Below are 24,014 nucleotides of genomic sequence, written 5' to 3' on the forward strand. Positions count from 1 at the left end.
ACGGCTAGCATTCCTCGGCCGAGCTAGAGAGCCGAGTCGGGTGAATGACCAGCCGTGGCCAACGCGGCCTACGGAGGTCGGCGCTGTACTACACAGCGATCGAACTTAATAATACGCACACAAATAATTTATTACATCTAGTACTTACCGTTCCCGCGGTGGTATGCGTGCGATTTTAAAAAATCCTATCTATCTTATCTATATATTAAGACGTGAAGCAAAAACTTTGTACCCCTGTTTACGAAAATTGCGCGGAAGGAGGAATATGAAATTTATCACACTTATAAAGAATATAGAGAAGAAGTGCAGAGAGTGCATTTTTTTTTTAATTATGCATAAAATATTCATTAAATCATTAAAGAAAACATTACACACACTACCATGTATTTGACGCAACACGTATATACTCTGCGTTTATTGTCAAACTTTTGTTACTATTGTAGAGAATAGATTAATATTATTTATCTATAGTATATGTAGCCTTGGCGATAACTGTGATTATAGAAGTATTGACAATAGAACCATGATAATGTCCAAAATTATAATTTCAATTAATGATAGTCGAATTTCGACTACTGCGGGGCCACTAGTATCTTTAACCAAGCAATTCTTGTATATAAAATATACATATAATATGAATCTCCGAAACGGTTCCAACGATTTTCATAATATTTAGTATACAGGAGATTTCGGGGGTGATAAATCGATCTAGCTACGATTTATTTTCAGAAAACGTTGTTTTATTCGTGTTTTCAATAATCAACGTTATCGATAATTTTGATTATTTCTTTAACTAGTTCATATTTTTTTAATTATTCTGTCGGTAAGATCGGAAATTATTATTCATAATACATTATTTTATCAATATGTACTTAATTCGTATTTAAATATAATTTCTAAAAAAAAACAGTTTATCATCATAAAAAAAAAATTACCGAAATATACAAAAAAGGACGTAAAACCATATGTAAATAAATCGTAATAAAATATTATTGTGTATTAATTGTGTTAAGTAAGCCGACATTATGCAAAAAAAGTTCCGGCGCGGCGCCTGTGTTCAATTGAAATTCTCGACAGAACGGAAATTCACAGAAAAAAAAAGAATGTAATTCAAAACATGTCCTTTCTATTACCAAAGAGGTCTTACATTGTAACACTTTCACGTAGGTACGTGTTTAAATTGACAATTGTTTCAATGGAATTTAGGAAAATCGCTTATCGAATTTATTACATGAACTTACCTATACAGAATTTCTTCTAGCCTACCTATTAGCGAGGGGCCAGGGAGGCGGATCTCGCCCTAGCCCTGGCCCTCTAAGTGTTTCGGGTCCCCCTCATATGTCGGTCTGGGGCCCGGCGAAGGGGGCCTAAGAAGACGACGTGCAAGCTGCTCTGCACGCGTTTTACGCAAGAGCATCCGGGTGACGGAAGGCCGGCTATCCTCGACCCACGCTGGTTCTGACCCAGCGGGGTATTTCGTAGGATAACCAATTCAAACCGGCGCCATCTAGGCGGGCTTCGGACAGCCTGCCGACCGAGAGGGCTGGTGGTCGTGGCGCCGACGATCGCTGGCCCGGCGTCCCGAGGGGGAGGGTGATGGGAGAGATGTGCTCCGCACTAAACGCTTCACTCTCCTCCCCTTGCCTTTTCATGAGTTCTGTCTCATGCGAGGGTTGGACGTTGGTTGTTGAGCGACAGGAGGTTTTAGTCGGTTCGACTCCGACATGCCCTATCCTCCATCCCAGTGGAGGGTGGGAGTCCGGCGATTTCCTCCTGACAAAAAAAAAAAAAAAAAAAACCTATTAGCGAATTTCGGCCTAGGTTTGTCGCGAGAATCACAGAACATTTGCAATATACGTGTATCTACCTCATACTGTTCTTTCAAGGTACCATGCCAGCAAGAACACTACAAAACTCAATCGCATTGTAGCAACGGATATCCATACCAGAAATAATGAGCGCTTCGGGACAAAAAGCAAAAGAACCCTACTCTTAGATATTTCCATTAGTTTATATGGGAGAAAGTTAAAATATTCTTATAAACCCAACCTTTACCATATTGTCGTCATTTCACATCTAAAGAATTTGGGGATTGCTAAAACATTTTCCTCCAGGTATTGCTACTGGTAGGTATTGTAAAATCCTGCGATCCATTACCTCCATCAGCACGTCTGCCTACAAGAGCATAAAAAAGGTATCCAGGAACACAACTGTATCTTTTGTCTTTCGTTATAACGAATACAATTATTATTATTACAAAGTGTTATAATATATAAAAATAAAAGAATTTAAACAATGTTAGTAATATAATCCCAATTGTCAGCTTTTGAAATCATGGGAATAAGGCACACCTTTGACCACCACCAGATAGATGATTAATCCTCAACAGTTGCTACGGGTAAGTATTATTGAGCACGCAAAGCAATCGTGTTCTCTCATAAAGGGGTGGAACGAATACAATTGCAATTTGATTTGCATATGGTCTATGATAAAAGTTTAACCAAATTATTAAGTTATGGGTCTATTTAAGCTATTAAAAAAAAGCCATTCAGATATTCCATAGCTCCATAGTCAAGTTGTGAAAGTTGAACTCCAAGCTCACAATTAAACAATATAATAAAAGACGTAGCTATACACTGTGGGATACTTTCTCTTTGGCTTGATTTTGGCATCCGAAACCTGTTTGTTTTGCACTTCATAATGCATTAACGGTAATCAAAGCGTCGATATTAATGTTATCATTGGGGGCTTTTCTGCGAGAGGCAACCGCGTTTGGCTTAGATCAAATTACATTATTTATTAGCTAAGAATCGCCACTTACTGAACCGTGTTCATATCAATTTCAATATACTAGAGGTCCCGCAGTAGTCGAAATTCGACTATAATTAATTGGAATTGCAAGTTTATACACTATTATGATTGTATTTTATACTTCTATAATCACACATTTCGCCAAGACTACACTATAAAAAATATTAACAAAGACAAACAATATTTAATCTATTCTCAATTTGACAAAAAACGTCAAGAACAAAAGTTTGACAATATGCGTGTGTGCGTCAAATACACGGTATGTAGTGTGTGTAATGTTTTCTTTAATGATTTAATGTATCTTTTGTGCATTACTTTTAAAAAATATTAGCATTGTGCACTTCTTCTCTATATTCTCTATAAGTGTGGAAATTTTCATACTCCTCCGTCCACGCAATTTTCGTAAAAAGGGATACAAAGTTTTTGCTTCACGTATTAATATATAGATTGTTAATAGACTGCTGCGGTCATTAGTAAACGCACTTCTTATCAGGCATAAAACGTCATAGCTTTTAGAGCGGGTATTGTAGCACTAAAGTGTCCAATCCGTTTAACGTTTGGTAAAGTTATCGCAGCTTACTCGGCGCGTTTAATTGCATCAGCGTTATTGTTTGCTCATGAATTGCTATCGCATTGTCTAACAGGACAATTGCGACTAACGAGTGTGCGGGGGACACCTTTTAGCTTGAGGCAATGAACTTACTTCACGTATTTGATTCACAATGATTATAATACTTCAAACTTAAAACGAATACCTGTTTTATCAGCATTGGAGATTATAATTTGGTAGGCTTTTCCAGTTGATAATACAGCACAAAATCTTATAGATGCGGAATGTAAAAGAAAACTATTGATACTGAATCAATAAAATGAGATAGATTTTTGTCTGTCAAATCATATGATTGCTTGCTTTTGTTGCCAACAAAGCACTTGCCAATAGAGTGAATACACATAGAATTTTTACTTAATACATACCAGTCATTCGGTAAGTCCTAAATGTTGTCATAAATATTATTACCCGACGAATTATTTCATAAAACATGTCGGGAAAATACTAAACCACAAACCGTACCATCGTCTTGCTTATTATCCCACGGCAATTTCTGTTTCCGTCTGAAGGTAATGACACCTATTATTTCAATGCATTCAATACGTCATAGCTCTAACATTTCAAGGCGAGCGGTACTTGCGGTACATAGCTCATATTGTCAATGGGTTTTTAATGATTGGACCGTTAGATCATCTGCCAATCTTCGGTAATATTCTGCTCAATCTACGCGATAATTGCCTATTGGGTCTATTAATCACAAATACACGTATACGAATCTGACTTCCCGAGCTGCTATTGCAAATACCTCATCATCTGTCGGTAGGTATACCTATCTACGTACCCTGATTAGCATATACACGGTCAGCATATTCCCAACCTAGTTCAACTTCAGGCCGATCAGCGATTTGTGAGCCAAATATACTGACTCCACCAAATTACACGAAGGCACATATATAGCACCTTTAGAATTTAAGTGACATATCTAAAAAATTTAAGAAAATGAGTTTTATACTTTAAACTACCCATGAACGTGACGTAATCTATGAGTTTTAATAAAACTAAACAGTCTCTTTTAGTCCAGAAAAGGAAAAACGTACTTTTTCCTTCTTAAATCAAGCGCTTACCTTAAAAAATTATAATCGTAAAAAAATAAGACAATTCTTCAATTAGATTTTTGGCGTTTACCAAAAGATAATAATTTTGGATTAAACCCGTTAAATTCTAAAGGTGCTTCAAATATGTATTTGGAAATTTTGCAAACGCCCCGTTTTCTAGGACAAAATCTGTAGGTATGTGTTATCTCTATATATAAAAATGAATTGCTGTTCGTTAGTCTCGCTAAAACTCGAGAACGCCTGGACCGATTTGACTAATTTTGGTCTTAAATTATTTGTGGATGTCCAGAGAAGGATTAAAAGGTGAAAATAAAAATGAAAATGCTCGGAATTAAATAAAAATAACAATTTTGTTTTTCCTTTGATGTGTCTCCCGTCGGACGGATTCCTTTTGTTTGTTTTATCTATTGAGGCACTACGAATTCTGCCGGCTCAGCTAGTTCGTTAATAATTATTATAGTGCTGCGTATCTTAATTCATGTGTTTTTAATGTTTATAATTTAAACATCAGATTAAAAACTTCTTACAACGTTTCCTACTATCTTATAAATTATTATAATTAAGACCGATAGGAATAATATTATAATATAAATATAATATAAATAGTTTACTAACAATCACGCCACGTTAACTGGTCCCGTGATAAGTTCGTAAAGAACTTGTGTTACAGGTACCAGATATCGGAAATAAATGTAACATTTTTATTATACACATACATAAAATAAATTTAATATACATCCATAACCCTGGAAAAGACATTTATATTTATCATACAAATATCTTCCCTTGGCGGGATTCGAACCCGCGACCCCCTAGTGTAGTGACCATGTCACTTACCACTACACGAGACGGACGTTAGAATAAATTAATGAACTACAATTGTGTTTAGTCTTTTACACACAAAAATTAAATTCCACGAAAAAATCTTTTTAGCTTCACTAGAGATATATAATATAGAATACAACACACAATCACGAAATGTATTCACGAGACGATCTTGAAAACGTATTTACTGGTTTGGTTTAAAAATATATATCAAAATGGACGTGAGAAATAACATAACAATAATGCAAGAACGGTCGCACGTAACTAAGAATACAACGTATGACTAATGATAATTTACCAATTATGATTTTATTCAAGCAGTTGAGTCTTTATTAAATTCATTGTGTTTGATTGTATATGCTAGTATCATATGAATTTTTCTATTGAACTTGTGCACGTTTACAAACTAAGGCAAGAAGTTGCTTGTTATAAATTTTTTGTTTTCATTTCAATGTTTGCCTCACTAATTTATCTTCTTCTTCTATATATATTATCTATATATATAAAAATGAATTGCTGTTCGTTAGTCTCGCTAAAACTCGAGAACGGCTGGACCGATTTGGCTATTTTTGGTCTTGAATTATTTGTGGAAGTCCAGAAGAGGTTTAAAAGGTAGATAAATATGAAAATACACAGAATTAAATGAAAAAATTACAATTTTGTTTTTACTTTTATGTGTACTCCGTCGGACGGATTCCTTTTGTTTGTTTTAAGTTTATTTTATACAAAAGTTTAGGTCTTTTATTTATTGATTGAGGCACTACGAAGTCTGTCGGGTCAGCTAGTAAATAAATAAAAAATACTGAAGAGGGCAGACGAAGGTCACGACCTTCTGATATTAATCGACAATTTTGTCGAAGAATCTATCGATGAATTTAAAGAACTGAATACTCCACCCAAAACGACTAACAGATAAGCTTAATTCAATAAACGCTTGCTCACAAAGAGGGCATGCAACCATTACAATGTCGAAACGAGATGACTTAAGTACTCCGTTATCGACGGCAGATGTTTAACATGTGCAAGCTTAGAGAATAACAAGCATATTGAAATGCAACATACAATACACATACAATACTTTACATGCCATATACTTGCGCGTATTGGATATGCGTTATACACAAATTCCTTTTTTATGATTGAATGATTACTGGTGGCCTGGAGGCCTTTCCAGTTTCACCAGGACAGGTGGGCGAGCAAAGGCTCAGCCAGAAGGGGTGGGATTTGCTAACAGCTGCCCGAGTGCCTCCGAAGGAGGCCTAGCAACTCAAGAGCAACTGCTTCGCGAATGAATCTACTACCGGATCGGAATCGCGACCCGCTGAGAAGATTCGGCGAGAAACTCAGCGAGCTGATGCATGGATTAAGTTAGTCGACCTCTTTTTCGTGTTCGACGAGTACGGTTACCGGGGTTCCTAAGCCTGCTCCTAGTGTTAAAGCTGAAAGCGTCTAATGCTAAGGTTATTGGATCTGATGGATCCGTACGGACGTGTAATCAAATTCCTTTACTGTTTCAGCAACTCATCTTTGGAATAGTCTTCCCCCGAGTTTTCGTGAGGCACGTTCAGTTGATATTTTGGAAGCGAAAGTATATGATCTCTTTTTCAAAACACAGATTGCTTGATTGTTTTGTAGTATGTTGTCCGTGTGTTGTACCGTGATAATCGTATCGCTGGATACGATTGAACCAGGCATCTTACCGTGACCAAAAGCCACGAAGATTTCTAAGCTTCTCTTTAAATGAGCCGCGTTTTTAAAAGCATCAGAACCTGAGCATATTTATCATTACCTAAGCATTGAACTAAGTAGTATTACCTTTATCACTTCGTGCTTTAAAAAAAGCTTATAGAAGCTTTTATTAAATATTACCTAATATTAACCTTTGCAAGCAGCAACGGCCGTAATCACGCCAGATTTTATCAAGCACTAGTGAAACCCGATCACACTCTGCTGTAACTTTTCTTTATTGCCCTTCTAGGCAGACGAGCATACGGCCCATCTGATGGTGAATGGTTACCGTTGACGTCAGCAATGCCCTGGCCAGAGGCAAGCCGCTGCCTACCGTTGAATCTATATAAACTATCGCTTACTTCTTGTACTCTACTCTCACGCCATCTGGCCTACTCTGATGGCCCTATGACAGAAACCTACCCTGGATTGTCAACAGCTAATGTACTAAGATACGTCACAATGAGATTGATAACGGATAGATGAAAACATACATTTGATTTAGATTTCATATTCTAGTTAGCATTTAGTATATGTAATGCCGAAGCAAGTAGCAGAGGTACTAGTACTACAGAGCAGAGGAAGAGGTAGACCTAAGAAGAAATAGATGGATTGCATGAAAGACGATATGGTAAGGGAGGAGTGAGCGAAGAAATGGTATATGATAGAGGATTATGGAAGGAGAAAACATGTTGCGCCGACCCCAGATGACTGGGAGAAGGGCAGGATAATGATGATTCTAGTTAAAATTTTGGTCAACATCAAAGAATAGATTTTTAAGTATTTGTATGTGTCTAACATATATTTTATTTTACATGTTATGTTTTGTTTTTGTTTTTATTGAATTTTATTCGTTTTTTTTTCAAATATGTACTTGACTTTTTGTTTCACTACTGTTCCGTTTTGCTGTTGCCTTTTTCACCATCTTAAACCTACTTCCTCTTATTTTGTTTTGCTGAAAGAAATCTCGCGTCTAATTTAAACTTGCATTTTGTACATATCACTAAGTATTCCTTTTGTATACAATAACGAATAAATAAATAGACATTATTTTAAACCGTTCACATAGGTAAATATGTTTATTATCTCAGATGGGTGGGTAGTCTTACAAATGTAGCCGTCAGCACCATCAAAGACGTCATTAGATTGCTTAAAGGCAGCGAACTGTGAATGCTTGTGAGAATGCGTTACAAACATGTTCTTCTTGTCATGACTCGCTACATGCATGACATCGGCTGCCCGTTTGAAATATTTATACCCCGTTCCATTCTGTGCTTTAGAAACCTTGGAAACATATCAATACTTCCAATGACCCGATTAGAGCCTGCGATTCTAAATTCCGATTGTGTCACATATTTTCGACACACGAATTAAATAACACGAAACAATTAGTTAATTTAAAACATTCGTGCGACCTTGCCGTTTCTTACAATAAGAGACAATAATACGAAATCCTTGGGTCTCACTTGTACAAATATTCCATCCAATCTAGCTTGTTGGTTGGAACGGATGAGGAGGCAACCTTCACAGATTATAATAATAAATGGCTCTTATGATCCTAGAAAATTCTGTAAAGAGTCTAAACTGAGAATCGATGACGGAATGGTGAGTTTGGTGAACGAACAATCCGATAAAGCGTGTAATGGAATTTAAATTCCCCCAAAATTTCCCCAAAACAATACCACTCTCTGCTGATTCCTGAAAGTTCCCTGTGAAATTGGAATAAAATATTGCTTACCGAAACGAACTTCAATACTGAAGCTGAATTCGGTTGCGAAAGATGACATTGAAAACTCAGCCAAGATGGACTGTTCAATTCAAATAAATTTTAATTTCAATGGAGTCGAAGAAACCGATGAAGTTAGCTTATAGTTTGGAAAAGTGGCAAGGTATGCATATTACCATTTTCTCAAAAGAACTTGAGCATTTGTATTACGACACGGGAAAGATGGATTACCATAAAATATGCTCTAAACTTCTGTCCATAAAGATAACTATCTCAAGAGACTTAGTCTCAAAGTCTAAAGACGAGCAAAGTTTTACCTTAGAGCGACACTTCAAGAAACTTCCACATTCATTAGAAAAGAAAGTTGATGTAGCACAATTTGGAAATCAGTTTAGAATTCAATCATGAATTCGATAGTGATGAGAAAAAAAAAACTTTTCCGTTATTCTTAAACAAATTTGAAATTAGAGGGAGAAATGAAAATTACCATTTATTTATATAACCAAAATCAAAATTCGATTATAAACAAAACACTATAACCATTTAAAAACCTTATCGGATATTTCTTTAGTCTTACGTAATATTGCTATTAGCGAATTTTCGTTTAATACAATTTTAAAAGTCGTTCACATAATCGATTTTAAAGTCAGCAAACGTTGTTGAACATTCAAATTAACTTCCGCAATACCCATTTTACGTAACGGATTTCGTTTGGGAAAAATTTACATTATATTTTTAAATTCCATTATGTGTTTCGAAAGCAAGTGTTATTATTGTTCCAGCGTTTATTTGAACAAGTCAACGTCGCAACGTACCTACTTTATGACATAAGGAGCCCGTTTTCGCGGTATACCTTTTTTTTTAAATATACTATGGAATAGGAATACAAGGAGTATAAAATTAAAACTACTTTTAAGGTTAAATCAAGCGGTTTTTTTTATATGCGGTCAGCGGATAATGCAAATGCTCCCACAGACACAGCCCACTGAGTTTCCCGCCGGATCTTCTCAGTGGGTCTGCTTTGATGGTCTAATCTCACATTTTTATGGCCATTAAGCTGCGCTCACTGGACTCTCTGTTGCGAACGCCCTGAGAGAAGCCGAAAACCGAAACAAATGGAAGCTGAGGGTACAAAGAGCCACGAAGGGCTTTCAAGGACACGACCTTCAGCAATGAAGTATTCGACTAAGAAGAAGAAGAAACTTTTTCCGACCTTTCGAATACTTTTTTGTGGTCTAACCTGGGAGCATTGCTAACACTAGCTTTAGCAAGAGCAGTGCTTCGCAGAATCTACCACCGGATCGGAAACGCAACCCACTGAGAAGATCTGGCGAGAAACTCAGTGTATTGTGTCAATGGGTTAATTCATTCGTCGAGCCCTTCGTCGCAAGCGACGGATAAAGACGGCTGAACGAGTTCACGGCCCACCTTGCGCTAAGTGATCACCGGACGCCTCACTGTTATTTGTGTTTACACAAATGCAAGAAAACGTTGCATTGAAACTGTCTGCATAAATAAGTCTATTTAACAAATGCGTGTATTACGTCACGTTAATCAACACAGGCGACATTGTGTCGTTCTCAGATGTTTTTAAAGCATATTATTCATTTTCACAAGAAGTTTTTTAAATTTTACAGGAATAAAATTTTTATAAATTCGTTCATAACTATGGTTGGCACTTTATGGTTCTTATGTTAAAATCGGGCAAGTGAGCTGTGTGCTATCAAATGAATAAAATATGTAGACTATAATAACAATTAAACAAGTAACCATTTCCTAACAAACAAAAACGATCTAAAGTAAATCTTACGGCATTGGACTCTGAATATAATTTTAATTGCGCTCCTTGCATACGTCTGAATACATTAAGTCTCCACCTCATCACCGTTTCAGGTTTTCTGTATTACATAACACAAATTATGCTCATGAGTTTATCATCATTACTTAACATTGCTAACGACATGTTCGTAGGACGTTAACAGAAGAATATTTAGTTTGCATGCGAACTAATGCATATTACAGAATTATAAAAATCTTCGGTAACTTTCTTTTGGAGCAAAAATTCACATTTCTTCTTGGTTTCTATTCAGTCTTTATGCTTACACCGTCTCGCACTGTTATTGTGACGCATTAACTTACGCGTCTGTTACCGCCATAATGAGTTAAAATGTTAATGTACTTTCTCGTGAAAATCCTTAGTGCACTGACAACGACAGTAAAACTATTATTTTGCTTGATTGAACTAGACTAATTCCACTAAGTACTCAAACACACGTAGGCAGTGTAGGCACTGTTTAATAATTAGGAATGTATGAGGAAAACGATTGCGTAATATAGACTTGAATTTAATTTAATGATAACTTTTAATGATCTCGTCTCTCTATTCTAATGATTAAAAAATTTTATTTATTAGACAAATTAAACAGAATGTTGTACAACCCCATTGTAAAACTTCGTCTTTTTTAAAGTGGTGTGAGTAAACATATGTGGTAAGTCTATATTGAATATGGGCTTCAAACTGTGTTTTCATAAAAGGTTAAGCCATTAGTCATATGACATTACTTCGAAGAAAAGACAAAAGCAATAAGACACCGCTTCAGTAATCTCAATTTTTTGTTGCAGTTCTTCGTCTGGTCGTTACAAAGCTGACGCTTCAAAAAACAACAACAGATTACAGATTCCGATCAAAAAAACAATTGCACCTCACTATTTATCACATGAAACACACACCATCATTAACTAATTAAGTATATAGTTCGATTCGTTTGACACAAATAAAAAAATAGTTCGAAAATAAAATTTGTAGCCGATGGAACGTCAACAGCGTTCCGTCGACAAACACAAACTAGCCTGTTGCAGTGGTCGTTTATTTAATCAACAGACCAGTCACAAAATACTTTATTCTATGGTTCTATCTCTCTCTCTCAACAAGTTCAAAACACTCACTTATTCAATCAAAACGAAATCTTATCGGACCTTTACATTCTGTAGCTTTATACTTTAAGCAAAACACGGTACCCGACTGAATTAGCGTTACATTAGTTGCAGGCAATATGCCTTGAAGCGGTATGTATTTTAATTTAACTACATTATACGTAGAGGTCAAAATTTGTGCAGGTGTAAATGAAACGGAGATAATCGATGGCACTATTCAGCGAAGAGAATAGCAATATGTCTGACCGAGACGGATATACGAATGAAAGTTTATGCTGTGAATCAAATTCAATAAGGCGATACCTTTGTTAGTGTTAACGGATAACAAACTTTATTGAATGATGGTATAAAACACATATTTCGTTGCTTTATTTTTGGATTGCAAATAAATACCTATACAACGTGAATGATTTAAATATAACCGTTTTCGATCAGTGATTCGATTGCCATGAACGTAATAAAAATATTAATGTCACATTAGGAAAAAAGTATTTGGTCACTTTTGAATCAAATTAATACGATAAGTAAATACAAGGATGAATATTTTGAAAAACATAAACTTACCTTATGGGTAATGAAGTGATTCTCTTTCGGAAGCTTCTTTTTTCATCGGCACTAGTCCAAACATCATTGTTGTTAATGTTCTTCGTTATCTTCAAACTCTTTTCTGGAACCTTCGGCTTCAGCGTCGGTGGCAAAACGGTATCAACTGGCGGCGAAGGCGGTTTCAGAGGTGCGTGGGACTTTTTCACGATTTGCAAAACGACATTCCTGACTTTAGGTTCACTTTTGTTTGCATCTCTTGTCGGCTTCGGCCCACCGGGGTCCGGTGTTGTCGGTTTGTTCCTCAAGGGTCGTTCGGGCTCTAAGGGTTTGTCCAGTCGTTTGATGGAAGGCTTCGCGGAGGACAGGCGTTCCACGCCAAGGCTTCGTTTTAATTTTAATTTAGATGAAGACTCTTGCGTTGTTGCTGAAAGAACAGTATGAATTGTAATTATCGTGCAAGAAGAATCAGTTCCGATATCCTATTAATTATGTTCATATGACGTTCACGTAAATAAAATATAAAATTGGTGGGCAATAATAAAATTATATTTATAATTGTAAAATAAGTCACATTTTAAATTTCGTACATCTGAACGAATTTAAAAACAAAAACAGATTAGAGTGAATCTTTATGACCCCGCTAAGCTTGACCCGTATTTAACTACGTAAGCATTTTATTGAATTATTTCAAAGAGAAAACCTAATAAGAATATAGTGAACAAACTTTGTCCAAAATCTATTTTAGAAAAAAAAAAAAAAAAAAAACAATACCTACTTTCACAAGTAGGGATGTACTGTGGACACGAATAGGTTGCAGTGATGTATTTTTTGCAGCGAATCGGTCACACTTACCGGTTTGAATGATAATATGACAGCTGTATACAATTGAGACGTTGATTAGGCAGAAGTATTTTTCATTAGAATAGTTTCGTTCAGCCCTAGGAGAGTTAAGTCAACTCAAGAGTTGGAACGTTTACATGTTTCAAGGTGTGTGGCGCCATTTACGTTCTTATGGGCGCCCATAACCCAATACAGTCCACAAAAATAATTGTGTTTTTTACCTGTCCTAGGCCTATTTCTAGTAATAGGCTTGGTCTCCGCGCTACCTATCTTGCTAGTTTCGTCTATCGACTGCGTTGAAGTGGCGGGCTGGACCGCCTTGCTTCGTGAGCTAAAAGTTGCTTTGAAAAAATTCGCCGAGAATTTCTTGCTCCTCGCGTCAGGAGAAAGAGAACTGCTTGGTTGATTACTGAAAAAAAAGAAGGAAAAACCATTATCAGGGGACACCCGGGTTTGAACCGGGGACCTCTCGATCTGCAGTCGAATGCTCTACCACTGAGCTATATCCCCACAGAAACTAACTTTAAAATTATCGCATAGCTATAAAATTTCGTAACGTTCTGATTTAAAACAATCTTTAAAAGTATTTAATGTCTGTGTTTATCAATAGATGGCGCTGTACTAAAAATCCTAGAGTTTTCAAGGCAACAGAATTTATTAAAATTGAGGACGTTTAATAATAATATATTTACAGTCAAACCTGGATAAGAGAGAGTTCAAGAAAGCACAATATCATTCTCGCTTAAAGATACCTGAGTTTCTCGTTAATGCTGGTACATGGTAAGCGTTTCTCTCTTATAGAGGTACGCAGCAATAACAAGTCACAACAAGTACGAATGTAGTAAAATATGTAATATGATAAAATTATGTGCATGATATGCACAACATATATTATGTACATATATTAATTTTTAATAGTGTGTATATGTTACGTTCATTAGATCTCGACATTGTACTTTAAGGGTAGGTATCAAGATGCTTACAAAAACAAACCAAAAATTCCTGCACTATGTAATTTTATTTTATTTAGAACTTATTTAAGCTTAAAAAAATCCGTCAATTTCGTTTGGGTTTCTGTTTTTGTATATTGAATGTTTTTTCTCTAACTCATAAATTTTGTCGAATATTGCTTTATCAACAACCGCCGCGTATTCAAAGTACTGTGTACTTAGTGCGAGTTTTTGCACGCTTTTTTTACAATAAAATCATTTTTTCTTACACTCTTTTAAATTCAAATTTAATAAAATTTGTTTACTATTTTTTAGTTGGATTTTCTACAAATAAAAGCGTATTTGTTTTAGTTTTTAAGCTATTGCATAGGTTTTATCGCGGGCCTTGAGCACGGCGACCGAATCATGAAATTCCGTAACGAAAAAAACCTTACACCCCTCACTCCGCCTACCATGTAGCTCGCGTTCAACACATTCACACGTTGCGCTTGTGAAGTGTTTGTAAATAAGCGCGTGGCGTGACGTCACACTGCATGCGCATCATGAAAAGTCTGCCCATCTCTCTCTCGCGCGGTCTAGCTTATGAGTGTGAAGGGGACAGTTAAGGTTTTGCTTTTATTAATGTTTAATATAGCGTGGTCTTGTTTTATTATTGTTTTAATATTAAATTATCATTGTCTAATTATAATTGCATAAGTTGATAAAAAATGCTATGCAATAGCTTTACCGCGGCAGTTCCCGAGTGCCACACGTTTTTTTTTAAACCATTATTTAATTTTCATTTTTTATTTAAATTTTTTAAATTTTTTCTATTTTTTTTAATATTGACTTTTCATCAGTCCTTAATAAGTATGCCAAATTTCGAGTTAATCCGAAGTTTTGAAGGGTGTCAAAATCATGTTCAAAGATTCCGTTACATACTAACATACATACGTCTGAAGCTAATAAAAGCGTATTAACAAAGCAGTTTCATCCGCATTATAAATATCGTCTGGTTCATACCCTTCTAAAAGATTTGGCAGATCTTCAGTCCAGTGGTTGCACACACCTTGGTACACAGATTTACTTTCCCCAGTTGCTTTTTTGAAAGCTATATCATGGCGCCTTTTAAAACCCTCTAACCAGCCGTTGCTAGCAGAAAAGTTCTGGATTCCCAGTTTTGTAGCAATCTCTTTTGACTGTGCAAGCACCAGAGGTCCATTTATGGGACTGTTCTTATCGAAAGTTCGTTTTATCCATTCTAAAAGGCACTTTTCGATATTGGGAAATTCAGAAACTCTAGTCCTCTTAATGTTTCCATGTCCATCAAAGCACTCAGACTTTATAGAGTCTTTTGATTTTATAATTTTATAATAGGTGGATTCTGGTAAATTAAACTCCCTCTGAATTTCATTTCGCAATTTTCCGGATTCAAATGCACTCACTATTTTAAGTTTATCACTTAACGACAGTACTTTAATTTTCCGTTTTGACATGATGCAGAACAGATCTTTCCTTTGCAATTGATTAACGATAAACTGAGTAAGTCCGACAAACTGGACGGTACACAGGCACACGTGTCCATTCGATAAGAATGCCATAAAATAACAACGTTATTTAGTTCCACGAAATATAATAGGTTCGATATTGACGAGAAAACAATACAAAAACAATGGTAGGAAGTTCCACGAAAGCTAAGAATGAGTCATAAAATAGCAGATGTTATTTGTAATTTGTTCCTCCTAAATAATATAAATAAGCAAGCCGTACCCGCCCGCTTCGCTGGCCATTTAAAATTAACATTATTATTTATTGTCATTATTATTATTAGGGAGTCCAACACTCATATAAATATTAGCCTATCCATTAAGTACATATATTTTTTACATGGACACCAAGTTTCAAGTCAATCGGATGCATGGTTCAGTAGTTATAACGGAACATCCGTAAAAGCCACTGTAGATTTATATACATATTAATATACATAAAGCTCCACTGTCGCTTATAGAGGTATAGATAAGTAGCAGTCTCACTTACGGAGGTTCATGAGGGAAAAACGACTCTCTCTTACAAAGGTTTCTGTTTCTCGCTAATAGAGGTTTTGGGAGCTTAAAATGACGGGTCCTGGCTATTACTCTCACTTATAGAGTTTTCTCACTTATCCAGTTCTCACTTATCCAGATTTGATTGTACTTCATTTATTTTGACGTTTTTTTGATGTTTTTTGAATCATACTTACTGTAGTTTCACGTTACTAGGCACCACAGGCGCCTTCTGCTGCATAACCTCCTCTACCTAGAACAAAAGACAAATGTCTTGTTAGTGAAATGGCCTTACAAGTCATTAAGCATTGTGGATCCCATACGTGACCCTTTTCCACTGGGCGTTTCACAGCTAATCTATCTATTACAGCTATATTTGAACCAACTATTGTTATTACAAATCAGCTCTAATCCCAAAAGCGTCTCAAATCTATGTACCTAGATTCCGAGCGCAAACATTACCCTAGCGCCATCTAGTAAGCGCGTTCGCAAAATGAAATAGGTCCAAATATAGGTAACAACACTAACAGGTTCATTGAATGTACCTAGGTATCTTTTTTTTTTTATTGCTTAGATGGATGGACGATCTCACAGCCCACCTGGTGTTAAGTGGTTACTGGAGCCCATAGACATCCACAACGTAAATGCGCCACCCACCTTGAGATACAAGTTCTAAGGTCTCAAGTATAGTTACAACGGCTGCCCCACCCTTCAAACCGAAACGCATTACTGCTTCACGGCAGAAATAGGCAGGGTGGTGGTACCCACCCGCGCGGACTCACAAGAGGTCCTACCACCAGTATCTCTGCCGGCACTCGTTATCACACCCTGTACCATAAGTAAAACCGCCTTTGTCTAATTCCAAAAACTATAATACATCTGACTTCTTTCAGTGCATCCATAACTACTGACCGCTTACATTTAGTATCTCTCTTAGATTAAGCACTTAATCGGATTATTAAGAAATCAGTTTTTTTTTCTGCAAATAAAGCGAACAATCGATACTTCAATGATAAACTGACATAAAAATATCGCGTGAAGAGTCCCGCGATCTGTTCGAAGAATTAAAAAGAAAATGACAAAATCAATGAACATTTTGAGGTTAATGACTATTCTACAAAGATAAAACGGTACGCTCATACGCATTTATGTGATTAATAAAATAATCTAATATTAATATGCCGTACCAGGTTATTTAAATACAATCATAATAATCTGGACCAAATCACGCACAGTCTTCCTGCCCCAATTTAGGATTCCCTGTGTTATGGGTACCAATAAGTACCTACATAATATATAGATGATAAATGAGTCGTCTATTATCAAAGGTGGCAATCTGTGCATTTGGACAAAAAAATTTTATTGATATGTCAATACAGATTGATTTGAATATAATCGTGTCCTTCAAAGAATACGGTTCAAAACCTGCATTAAATAAAGGTTAATAGTTAACCTGTTATTTATCTAAGATGTCGTTCCGAAGAGTTTTGTGACTGCCAATGGAATACAAAGTCAAAAATTCGTTTTTCTGATTTACCAATATTGTTCAAAAGTCAGATTGCCGGCTTTGATAATAGACGACTCATATATAGATGATAAATACTCAAAGAGTAAATAAGCGTGTTCATCACAAAATGTTTGCCCGATGTGGGAATCGATTTCTTAGGTCTACCTCTTCCTCTATATCCTTCCACATTCATAGTTAACATTCAACATCGACAACCTAAATACCGCCACCTACCTTGAGATATGAGTTCTTAGGTCTCAGTATAGTTACAACGGCTGCCCCACCCTTCAAACCGAAACGCATTACTGCTTCACGGCAGAAATAGGCAAAGCGGTGGTACCTACCCGCGCGGACTCACAGGAGGTCCTACCACTAATAACTACTTGCGGCTAGTTCAGAGACATTTTCTAAGACGGACAGGCGCACTCATGAACTAAGCCAAGAGGGAGTACTTTTGTTTTTATTTTTATTATTGCTTAGATGTGTGGACGAGCTCACAGCCCACCTGTTGTTAAGTGGTTACTGGAGCCCATAGACATCTACAACGTAAATGCGCCACACACCTTGAGATATAAGTTCTAAGGTCTCAGTATAGTCACAACGGCTGCCCCACCCTTCAAACCGAAACGCATTACTGCTTCACGGCAGAAATAGGCAGGGCGGTGGTACCTACCCGTGCGGACTCACAAGAGGTCCTACCACCAGTAAAAACCACCAGTTAAACGCTTTGTCTTTGCCTATTTCAATAGAGATGAGATAGAACGAACAAAAAATAATGAAGCATTAGATATGCTTTGGTGGTTAAAATTAATTCAATAATACTAGAAGAATAAAAGTCTTTAATATAACATTGTATATTTGAATAGTTGTGAAGAAACCCACCTTGATAAGTTCAAGTTTAATGAAATAATGTCCCCTTTTTTAAAGCATGTTTAACAGTACGTGCTTCGTGGTTGAAATAGAGAGACAGGATCGAAATAGAAAGGTCTGCTGGCTCATAAGATCCACAAGCAGAAATTATCAATATCGAGACTCGTTTTCGGCCGATGTAAACGTAACTTCAAAAACTTTTCAAAATATATCTATATATTAATACGTGAAGCAAAAACTTTGTATCCCTTTTTACGTAAATTGCGCGGACGGAGGAGTATGAAATTCTCCACACGTATAGAGAATATAGAGAAGAAGTGCACAATGCTAATTTTTTTTTTAAATAATGCATAAAAGATACATGAAATCAATAAAGAAAACATTACACACACTACATACCATGTATTTGACGCACACATGGTCAAACTTTTGTTATTGACGTCTGTGGTCAAATTGAGAATAGATTAAATATTGTTTGTCTTTATTTATATGTTTTTATAGTGTAGCCTTGGCGAAATTTGTGATTATAGAAGTATAAAATACAATCATAATAGTGTACAAACTTACAATTCCAATTAATTATAGTCGAATTTCGACTACTGCGGGACCCCTAGTTATAATAACAGGATAGTAAAGAGTAAGAATGAGAGACCGGTAGCCGAAGCTCTGAGATATGTTAACGCTAACATATCTAAACGTCTATAACTCAAAGCGGAATGCATGATTGCCTCTCCTAAAAAATAAGCAGAATTGTCGTTCTAGCCACACTTGCATCGTCACCAGTTTAGCCCACTGAGTTTCTCATCGGATCTTCTCAGTGGGTCGCGTTTCCGATCCGGTGGTAGATTCTGCGAAGCACTGCTCTTACTAGGGCTAGTGTTAGCAAATTCTCTCAGGTTGAGCCCATGAACTCACCTACCCGTCTGCGAAAATCTGGAATAGCCCCTTAGGCTACCAGCGAATAGTTAGGTAAAAAAAAACACCTGTACGGAATTCCACAGTTCACATAAGATTATTTTAATAAATAAAAACTCACGAGACGACTAAACATGTCTTCAAGTCCAAAATACAAGGTGACACTGAATGCAGCGGGCCTTAAATAAAGCGTTATCTAAAATAGTATCGCGATATGATTGATCAAGTTACGTCAATTAAACAGTCCAATGGAATCTGTCGGCGGGCACGCTTTAATTATGAAAGTTATTTAATTTCATGTTCATTTTTCTTCAGATCACAACAGTAAAAACGTATTTCGGTAGCAAAAAGGTACCTGGCTGTGGGAATCGAACACCGGTACCGTCGCATCGCTTGATACGAATACACCAGCCCCTTTATCCCTTAGGCCACGACAGCTTCGGAATTGTTTTGATTCTTACAACGAATCATAGATAGTCTTATGAGTTGCGAACATGAAATTCTTTAAAACGTGTTGTATTTAAAGCAATGACACTCCGTGAGTGTGTCAATAACTTAATTAATTTAAAAGAAAACTTAGCTACCACTATGAATTGATACTGTCGTGTTTTTCTGACTCCGGTCCACATTTTAATTACGTTTTACACAAATCGATCGAAAAACTATGCAGTCTCCTTCATCAGTTATTTATAAGATTGTCATTCTTGACGTTTTTGACGTTTAAATTTTGTGTTGTTTTAAATATCTACTCTAATTTACAGATAAACTTTTTCGGTATTAATAAAACCTTACCAAATATAATATGTAGGATTGGTAAGAACGGAGCGTATGAAAAGTGTCGAACGGATTTTTTATATCTACATTTTTTAAATTTAATTAGATTAATTAGTCAGTTAATTTTTTTATATAATAATCTATTATTTTTGTTAGTTTGTTGTTTGTTAATATAACAAAAACTTACATGCCTTTTTGGATATCAGTTAATTATTTGGACTTCTCTGGAAGATTTTGGAAGAGAACAATAAAGGTGCAAGAGCAAAAGAGCAATAAAAGTGCAATTTTATTTTATACGCCACGATCCCAACTCTGCATATATTTGACCAATCGGCCTTTTTTTTAGTATACTTTTTTTAACTTATAGACAGACAATCATACGGTTCACCTGATGTTGAGTAGTCACCGTTGCTCATGGTCATTGGCAATGCCAGAGGCACAAAACTCGTTTGATACAGGACATGTCATAGTGCTCAGGAAAGCAATGCAGTGTTCATTCTAGAGCCGTATAGTATATCGCAAAGCAAACTATGTCATTGACATAGACTATATACCAGGGGTGGCTAACTTGATTAGAACCAAGATCTACTGTCTACTTACGAAACAGACTGCGATCTACCAAATGACCTTTCTTGAAATTTAACGACACAATGTAGTTAAATAAATAAGTAGTACATTTTTTATTTATTAAAAAGATTAAAATAAACCTGAAATTATATAATAAAAGAGAACTATTGTGTAGAAAAGAGGATAAATAATGTGACGTAATGGTCATTAATAAATGATACAAGATGAAGATGATGCGTGCAGCAATCGGTGATTACGTTGCGCGGTCTGTTCTATGTATTTATATTTTTTTGTCTTGCCACGATCGAGTGAACTAATAGCCACGATCGACCAGTCGATCGCGATCTACCAGTCGATCGCGATCTACCAGTCGATCGCGATCTACCGGTTGGCCATTCCTGCTATATACTATGCCAAATATTATGTGTCATTGTGATTAAATTATCCCTTCATCTTCAGCTTAAGCATTGTTTTGCTAACCTAATCTGTGGTTTTAGTAAAATTCGTGAGTCTACCATCTAAAGTGAAGAGTCCAAGCTACTTTGTGTTACATTGCAGCTACACAAAAACGGATTCGCTAAAACCATAAAGTGTTTGTGCTTAAATTCAAATAAAGTAATATCGTTTAACTCACATCCTGTATTTAAAGCAGTAATTTTTTAATAGGTGTACCATTATTTATAGGTACCACCTATATAACCATATTTCGTAATGTCCATTGAGTGTTTGAACACCTTTTAAAACGCAATTGCTTTTTATAAAAATGATTATCAACGTCATGCTTGAAGGGTAGGATTGTTACTGTTACCCCCCCTCGACCGGGTATCCGTAAATGGATTCCCCAGTGTTAAAAAAAAAGGATTGTCCTACTACGTTGTGCTACTTGAGACACTTGAGACATCGAAGCCATGAATCGTTGATATTATAAATGTACTAGCTAGTCTGTCAAACGTTGTTTTGCCATATAAATTATTTCTAGGAAAGATAAATAACCTAGATACCGACTGCAGCGCCATCTGCCGGCCTGATTTGTAAATCGAAACCATTCTCGAATCCACCTGAAGGTACACAGAAAATTTCATTTAAATCGGTCCAGCTGTTTAGGAGTTCAGTGACAAACACACGCACAGAAGAAATATATTATATTATTATATAAAAATAGGCAATCCGATAGCTTCTTTAGACTAGATGGCCTTTTATCAACTTGCATATGTAATAATATTAATAAAATAAATCACATTTAACCATCTCCCAACACGCGTGCAATAAATGGCAATACACAAACAAATTTTCATATAACCAATAACACGTTTAAAGTCTGACTACCCTGCAATGATAAGTATAAGTCAATAAATCACCTTAAACACGGTTTTATAGTTTCCGATGTCAAATAAAAACAAGTCCGACTGACCTTAAAGACGTCCATGACGTAAGAACAACTTAGACAAGTATATTATATGCGTTTAACAGTCCGTCCAACAACGTATTTGATAATAAAATGACACTACTAGCATTTTAGGTGCGGTGTAAAATTTGCAATTCAGTGATTGGTACAAAACATAAGCGTCCGAATGATAGCTACACAATACTACTTTTTTTTATATATTTTTTATTGCTTAAATGGGTGGACGAGCTCAAAGCCCACCTGGTGTTAAGTGGTTACTGGAGCCCATAGACATCTACAACGTAAATACGCCACCCACCTTGAGATATAAGTTCTGAGGTCTCAATATAGTTACTACGGCTGCCCCGCCCTTCAAACCGAAACGCATTACTGCTTCACGGCAGAAATAGGCAGGGTGGTAGTACCTACCCGCGTGGACTCACAAGAGGTCCCGCCACCAGTAAAAATCAGTACTTTATCTGAAACACTCCTATATTATTTTTTTATATTTAACTATGAATATTTTCTATCAGCTCACGCATACCGGGCGCTCCCATGTACAGCCCACTAAGTTTCTCGTCGGATTTTTTCAGTAGGACTCGATTCGGATTTGCCGGTAGCTTCTGCGAAGCACTGTCCTTGCTAGGGCCAGTGCTAGCAAATTCTGTCAGGTTTGTGAACTCACCTTCCCGTCCACGCAAAGCTGGAATAGCCTGTTTATTAAGCTACCAGAGAATAGGTGCTTTTAAACTTGTGTATCTTTTAAAATCGATCTTCACGATTATATTGCTTATACTAATTGAAATTAAATTGGTAACAAAATAAAATCTTATAAACACTACGATCGTGCTAATGATAATTTAAAATAAGTGTCAAATACATTTAAAAGTTCCAAATAATCCCATTTAGACCGTCGGTCTACTAAGTTTGAAGCCGTCGTGGCCTAAGAGATAAGACGTCCGGTGCATTCGTGTTGAGCGATGCACCCGTGTTCGAATCCCAGGCGGGTATCAATTTTTCTAATGAATTACGTACTCAACAAATGTTCACGATTGACTTCCACGGTAAAGGAATAACATCGTGTAATAAAAGTGAAACCCGCAAAATTATAATTTGCGTAATTACTGGTGGTAGGACCTCTTGTGAGTCCGCACGGGTAGGTACCACCGCCCCGCCTGTTTCTGCCGTGAATCAGTAATGCGTTTCGGTTTGAAGGGTGGGGCAGCCGTTGTAACTATACATAGATCTTTAGAACTTATATCTCAAGGTGTATGGCGCATTTACGTTGTAGATGTCTATGGGCTCCAGTAACCACTTAACAACAGGTGGGCTGTGAGCTCGTCCACCCATCTAAGCAATAAAAAAAAGCAAAAACAATCGTCGTCGTTTTCTATACCAATCGAAATCAATAAGTGACAATTTTCAATTCAATGTGTATCATGTACGTAAGTTGCTGGCGCGTGCGGACGGTACCATACGATCCAATTGTAACACTTTATACTGATTCCTATCACTTGGACCACAACGTCCTCCCACATACCACCCTTCCCTCAAACGGAAACAAAACATTCGTTCGATCAGTCATTGAACCCTTCGCTGTGATTTCATAAATAAAAATTGAGATCATTGCAACCTTTAATTGATCATATTATTATGCTTTAGGAATATTGTGAAATGTATAGGTACTATTAATATCAACCGATTACAAATGTTATCACCGGCTTAAACCGGTCAGTTTATAAAATAAACCAGTTTTTTTAATAAATAAAAACTGGATCAAAATAATTAAAAATAATTATAACTAAATGTTTACTCGTCAATGGATTAATTCATAATTTTACTTTGTAAAACAGAGTGGATAGGTACACTGCAGTGCTCTTTAATTTGCTTCTGTGTAACGATAGTCTGTATCCCGATGTCGAAAACAAATGCTCAGAAGGTTGACATAAGT

The 24,014-nt window shown here is 36.3% G+C and overlaps 1 protein-coding gene and 1 non-coding gene across 15 annotated transcripts in view; both read right to left on the reverse strand.

Moving 5' to 3' along the window:
* Positions 1–24,014, reverse strand: part of LOC101742265 (cytospin-A) — a 104,625-nt gene that overhangs the window by 45,736 nt on the left and 34,875 nt on the right. For 3 of the 14 annotated variants that reach the window (XM_038016558.2, XM_062672933.1, XM_038016555.2), the window contains 3 exons: positions 16,244–16,299; positions 13,297–13,484; positions 12,254–12,659 (listed from right to left, as the gene is read on the reverse strand). In XM_038016558.2, the coding sequence (XP_037872486.1) occupies positions 12,254–12,659; positions 13,297–13,484; positions 16,244–16,287 (638 nt within the window). In that variant the 5' untranslated portion in view covers positions 16,288–16,299. Of the gene's footprint in view, positions 1–11,317; positions 11,408–11,430; positions 11,629–12,253; positions 12,660–13,296; positions 13,485–16,243; positions 16,300–19,459; positions 19,500–19,922; positions 20,008–22,090; positions 22,121–24,014 lie in introns of those variants that run through there. The other 11 variants (XM_038016556.1, XM_038016554.2, XM_038016553.2 and 8 more) reach the window with 11 other exon arrangements.
* TRNAC-GCA (transfer RNA cysteine (anticodon GCA)) lies at positions 13,514–13,585 on the reverse strand. Its single transcript has one exon. It is a non-coding gene; the product is annotated as a tRNA-Cys (tRNA).

Source organism: Bombyx mori, chromosome 16 (genome assembly GCF_030269925.1).
Source record: "Bombyx mori chromosome 16, ASM3026992v2".
Taxonomy (NCBI): Eukaryota; Metazoa; Arthropoda; class Insecta; order Lepidoptera; family Bombycidae; genus Bombyx; species Bombyx mori.